General features: G+C 38.8%; 2 protein-coding genes across 2 annotated transcripts in view; both read right to left on the reverse strand.

Annotated features, from left to right (window-relative positions):
- The window catches only part of LOC146483109 (vasoactive intestinal polypeptide receptor-like), a 116215-nt gene that overhangs the window by 54151 nt on the left and 56064 nt on the right, over positions 1-6000 (reverse strand). The gene's annotated exons all lie outside the window — the stretch shown is intronic.
- LOC146483115 (uncharacterized) lies at positions 1504-3428 on the reverse strand. Its single transcript, XM_085106391.1, has one exon. The coding sequence runs from the start codon at positions 3426-3428 to the stop codon at positions 1767-1769; it is 1662 nt and encodes a 553-aa protein (XP_084962517.1). The 3' UTR covers positions 1504-1766.

Below are 6000 nucleotides of genomic sequence, written 5' to 3' on the forward strand. Positions count from 1 at the left end.
AGAAAGCCACATTACTCAAATAAATGATTCTCTAATACTACAAACTGTATTACAAGCACCGGTCACTAGTGATAACTGTATAAGTGAGTACATTTTTGTGGGGAATAAAAAATTATAAGAAAATAAGAGTCCACAAATTATATTTAACAACGCGCGTTGGATATGAGATGATAGATAGCCAAGGGTGTGCGTAGTGCCGAGTTGAATTGGCTATAATCATCTCATATCCAAGCGAGTGGAATAATTGTCTTATTAAAAACAATCAAGAAATACTGCTAGATTTTGCTGATTTCGCGTTGCAAGAATTATTACAAGACAATTTAATGGTCACTATTTCTTGAGCATGGCATAATGGCTCATATACCATGGCCGCTAAGCCAATCAAGTCGTTCGAATTGCATTATACAATGATCCAGTTTTTAATATAAATTTTATATCAACTGCATGGACATGTATTTTAAAATCAAATCATTAACACCAAAGGGTCTGATTCAATTGTCCCACAATGCAGGTATATTTTCATTATACAAATTATCCTGGCCAAATTGTTTGGAACGGAGGCCTTACTTGGGCCGATATGCAGACATGATTTTACTCCTATGCATTCTCTCTCCATTACAATAGCGATGAAAAAAGACAAATCAACAAGTGTAAATTCTCACATTGAACAGAGGGGAAGGGAGACATTATGTTAATGAGTGACTTATGGAGAAGATGTCGATGTTGTTGAAGCAAAGTAAAATGGGAAAAATTGCCAAAACAGTCAAGTCTCGCTAATGTCTTATTGGCCAGGATAATAGTTGCATATGGAGCTGTCAATCTAGTCCTGGGAAACTTTTTCACTACTCATACTTGTAAGCAGATGAAAATCAGCTATAATTTTAACAATACTTCAAATTACTTAGTAAGGAAAATAATTTATCAGTTTCCATGAAAATTGTTTGTCAAAAATATAATCATTTATCAGGATCAAGATAGCTTAAGGAAAAAGAGCTTTAAAAATGAGAAATTCCAGCATCCTTTACCATATAACAGGTAAAAAACAAGGGCAGCTAATTAAAAGTTGTGCTCCTTGATTGGTTATTTTCAAGGCTCCTCAATGAGTTTAAAATAACAGCAACATTACTGCATAGCAGCAAAATAACTAACCGTTTTAAAAAAACCCTTTGAACATCTACAACAATTAAGGCCAGGCAAACTTTATAAAATAAAAAGGTTCTAACTATAAACCTTAATTGCCATCTCTCTATTCTAATAAGATTAATAACTGGATTACACTGAGTGTGAAGATGACTCGGGGAGCATTCTTTTAGGACTATTCTGTAATAGGAATACAAGAAGTAGATAGGAATAGGCAGAATTGCATTCTTTGCCGCAGAAATAAATTCTGTGTATTCCGTTATTCCTGAACCACAATGAGAATAACCAGAATTTTTCTAAAAGAATACACCCTCAATATTAAAACCTACCCTTTTTATGCTATTTTAAAACTTGTATATTTTTTCGTAAGTTTTCTTCATCACAAATGATATTATGATAATGAATTATGCATTACAAGCTCTTATAAGAAAAAAACAAAACAAAAGTTAAAACATCAGTAAACGTAGTTACTGTTACAGTCGAAAGCTAAAGTAATGGCTGTCTTCATGGTCACTTGATAATCCTGAATTGTCGCGAAGAAAAATGAGTTAATTGTTGTCATGAACCTTCCTTCGTTTTAGTTTTCACTAAAAAAAATGTTGATTTGTGTTTCAGAATCACTAACTCTAGAGAACAATTACCTTGCCATATTTACGGGAAACATTTCTAATAGCCACAGCAATGTGACCCTCCATGCTCACTGTAATCCCGGTTAAAAGAAAATTCTTTCCTTCAGTTACTACTATTCTCCTCACGAACTCACCATCTTTAGTGTATATTGCCACACACAGGTGCTTTGTTCCTCGTTCCCATCCAGCGACGACAACAAATTCACCAGATGGATGACATGCAATACGCCAGTACTCATCTTCTTTGGTGTTAATGTTGAATTTACGCTGCTGTTTACCATCTTCGGTGAATATGAACACACAGGAACCATCCAGCGTCATGATCTGGCCATCAGGACCAGCAATGATGATATCAAGTACATACTTCAGTATCCCTTCTCCAAAGCTGCCTACATATCTCCCCTCATGCTCGTACACATGCACAGTCCATCCTTTCAGTACCAGCACTTTGTTATTGGTGACTGCCAGTCTGCCCCTGCCCTCTCCCCTCACAGGAAACTTGTGTAGTAGGTCAGCGGCATGACTGAAAACCTGGACTTCCCGCTTAGCCTGCGCAGCCCCATACCTCCTCAGCCTGACCAGTACATAGATGTTGCTATTCTTCACATCAGTGGCGACATCAAAAACATCTAACTCCGTCTCAGTGTAATTACCTTCAGGGTGAAATTGGAGAACAAACTTTCCGCTGCTGTGAAACACTTTAACACTTTTATCCGAATTGTCTGCTATAATAAACTGTCCGGCATCTGCATTTGTAGCGATACCCATAGGATCCTTCAGCTTGTCCTCTTTCTCACCCTCCTGACCAAATGACCATGGTACACAGCAGTGCTCCATACCTTGTTTCTGCAACACTTCAGAAACTCTTCGATCAAAGAGCGGATCCACTTTCTCGTCCCCGGTATCAACACAAGGCCAGTCGTTTGCGTACAGCGGGTTGTTGCTAAAACTGACCATCGGAATAACATCGTAGATGGTGCGATTCACATGACAAGTGGCGGAAATAATCGCCCTTCGTTCTTCTTTACTAAACCGAGCCCAGAAGCCTCTTTTAAGCTCGACAGTAAAACATTCCTGAACAGCTGACAGACTGTGTAGCTCTTCAATGCACACTCTACACGCTGCTAATGCGATCTCGGGATTGTCTACTCTCTCCAATATTGTCGACATTACTCGATATTGCATGGCCAGTACGCGATCAGACAATTCCAAAGCTTCATTAGCGAATGCTTCTGTCGCTTTTCTGCGGGCATCTTTGAATCTGTCTTTTGCATCGGCAAGCGCCCTCGTAGCTGACTCATCCACGTCAGTAAGCTCCAGTCTTGTCATTCCTTTTGTCAGAGAAACTGCTTCAGCACTAGCTGTTCCAGCTGCTGTTTCTTCCTTTATCGTGCCGTGCTCCCTTTTGCGCCTTGCCTTACCAAACACTTCATACAGCAACTCGATTCCTTCTTTAAAGAAGCTGATGCTTGCTAACAAATCTTTTCTTGCCAAGCCCTTCAACTGCGACTTGATATCGTCGATCTCACGCACGATCAAGCCACGGAATTTCTGATCTGTTACGTCGCCATCCTTCAACTTTTCTGCTGCTTTATCCCTTCCTTTATTCACGAGCAAGCCGATGGTGGCTTTAAACACAGCCGTTATTATTGAGGACATCACAGCTAAAGAGAAAGCCTAATGTTAATGATTCGGTCAGTATAAAATGCAGACTGCAGACTGCAGATTGCAGACTGCAGACTGGGTATAAAACGCAGACTAGGTATAAAATGCAGACTGCAGACTGGAGACTGGGTATAAAATGCAGACTGAGACTAAAACCGCCTCTTCATCAAATACAGGATACATTTTGAATTTTTCAACTTAACTTACGCTAGTGTCATACAATCGTCTTTCGAGATCATTTCCCATGAAACTGACATTATTATATTCTTTTCGAAAAACGTCAACCTTGAAATAAACAACCCCGATGCATGAAGTAAGCAATAACGCGGAACCATGACCTTTACTTCGTACGTGGCTGACCTTTTCGCCGCTTTGCGTCAACATGATATCGGCAACATCGGTAAGTGGCACTGAGTCAGGGTGGCAGTAAAATAATGTTTTTTTAAATAAAATATGTGTTCATGTGTTGCTAGAATACTGAAGGTCTACAATTTGTCTTTGACAAACTTCGTTACTATTCAAAGAAACTAGTTAAAATCTGTCGATGTCAAATTGCTTATCAAGTCTGTTTCCCTCGTTTACATAATAATTATGAAAACCGTCATGGGCGTAATTGTTTAAGAACTATAAATGCAAAGCGATTAAGCTCGAGTCTTCTTTGTGAAAGAAAGGAAATGAAAGCTACCAAATCGAGATAAAGAAAACAAACTGTTAGGAAAAGGGCCAAAAAAAAGGTCAATTTCATGGGAGATGATCTCGGAAACGTGATTGCGTGACACTAAAGGCCCGTAGCAAGGCTAAAATAACTAGGGGGCCGAGGAAAATGGTTAAACAAAACTACTCCCCCCCCCCCCCCCCTCCTGGCCCGTCACCCCAAAAAAACAGACAGATTAGGGAGTTAGATGCAACGAGAACATAAAAAAAGCAGTAGATTTAGTGAGCAAATCAATAACTTTGCACCTGCGTCACACTTTTTGGTACATTTTTTTGCCGTTTTTTTTTACGCGGACTACCACGTGAAATTTCCTAATTTCACGTTTGAAGGAGGACGTAAACAAACAAGGACAATTTTTTTTCTCTTTTTAAATTTGGAATCGGGCAGTGAGAATCCGACTGCAGGAAAATTTTGCTCTTGAGAGGACATATTTGTGTGGCTTTCGACAACGCGCGAATACTAAATTGTTATAAACTAAGGGCATTTATATTGCTATTAATGAGCAGATGTCTTAAAAAACAAGTAGTTTATTTCAACAGCTTTCACGGTTTGAGATTGGTTAATTTCGATCCATTTTGGTTCTTATTTCCGATTCACAAGGTAGGAGTGCCTTCGTTGCCGTTGAATATAAAAACAAACTGTTAGCGAAAGAAACTCTGGAAACTGACAGGTAGTAAACATATTATTGAAGGTTGTAAAAAGGCACTTGCAGCATCAGAGTTCAAGACTGATTGATCAGTGCACATTAATCTGTTTTAATTATCTTTTTTGGCACATTGTGTTTTAACTTCCAAAAATTCTGGCGGGGGGGCGGGGCTCAAGCCCCCCCCCCCCTGCCCCTCCCCCTGCTACGGGCCTGCACTAGGGTAAGTTGAAAATTGAAAATGTATCCTGTATTTGACGAAGAGGCGGTTTTGATATCAGTCTGCATTTTATGCCCAGTCTGCAGTCTGCAGTCTGCATTTTATACTGACCGGTTAATGATTAGCTTGTTTGTGTAATTTCCGTTTTGTGAGTTCAGAAGATATAGGTGTCACAAAATTCATATTATTCATGTTTTTGTTGTTTTCATTTCATGTTTGCATTTTCATGTTTCGTGTTTGCATGTAGAAATTTAGTCGTTTCTTTTTCATTATCTAAATTCGTTAGGTTTATTGTTAATTATTTGTAGTCTTAATTCGTCGTATTTTTATCAGTCAAAAAATGTCACTAGTATATTAGTAGTTATTGTCTTAGAAAATGGTGTGTAGTATTGTAAATTTCAATGTAATCTAACTAACTATTATTATTCCCGTTACCGTATATTTTGTATCTTATTGTGTAATCAGCATTTATTGTACATCTTGTAGTTAGCGTTTTCTGGAATCTTCTTTGTAATGTCGTAATTGTGTACAGTATTTAAATAGAGGTCAAGGTTGTTGTTGTGTAGTTGATTGTTATTCTTGGAAGGAGAAAAAGGACAGAGAAGTAAGAAGAAGTAAGGAGACGCAAAAGTTTGTATTGCAAGGTCGAAGGCGAAATTGTTCAAGTCACTGTCAAGAGCCATTGGCAGGAGCCGGCCGTGTTTTCCTTGACATAAACCCTTTTGTCAGCGGCGGCGAGTGAACAAGATTTCAAGGCGTGTGCATAGAAATTAAAACTGAGTGCGGCGGAGTCAAACAAGACGGGAACAAAGAAGAGAAAAGGCGCCAGAAGAGAAGAAGCAGAGGTTTGTGTGAACGGTTGTTGGTGCGGTTTGTTTATGCGAGTGGTTGAAGTAGCAATTTGTTTGTGCCTGGAGAAGGCTTCAAGAACAAGGAAGGACTGAACTGAACTGAAATAAGTAATTTAGTTTAAGATAATTAATTAGGT

The sequence above is a fragment of the Pavona decussata genome, unplaced genomic scaffold, assembly GCF_977016875.1.
Source record: "Pavona decussata unplaced genomic scaffold, jaPavDecu1.1 SCAFFOLD_40, whole genome shotgun sequence".
Classification (NCBI taxonomy): Eukaryota; Metazoa; Cnidaria; class Anthozoa; order Scleractinia; family Agariciidae; genus Pavona; species Pavona decussata.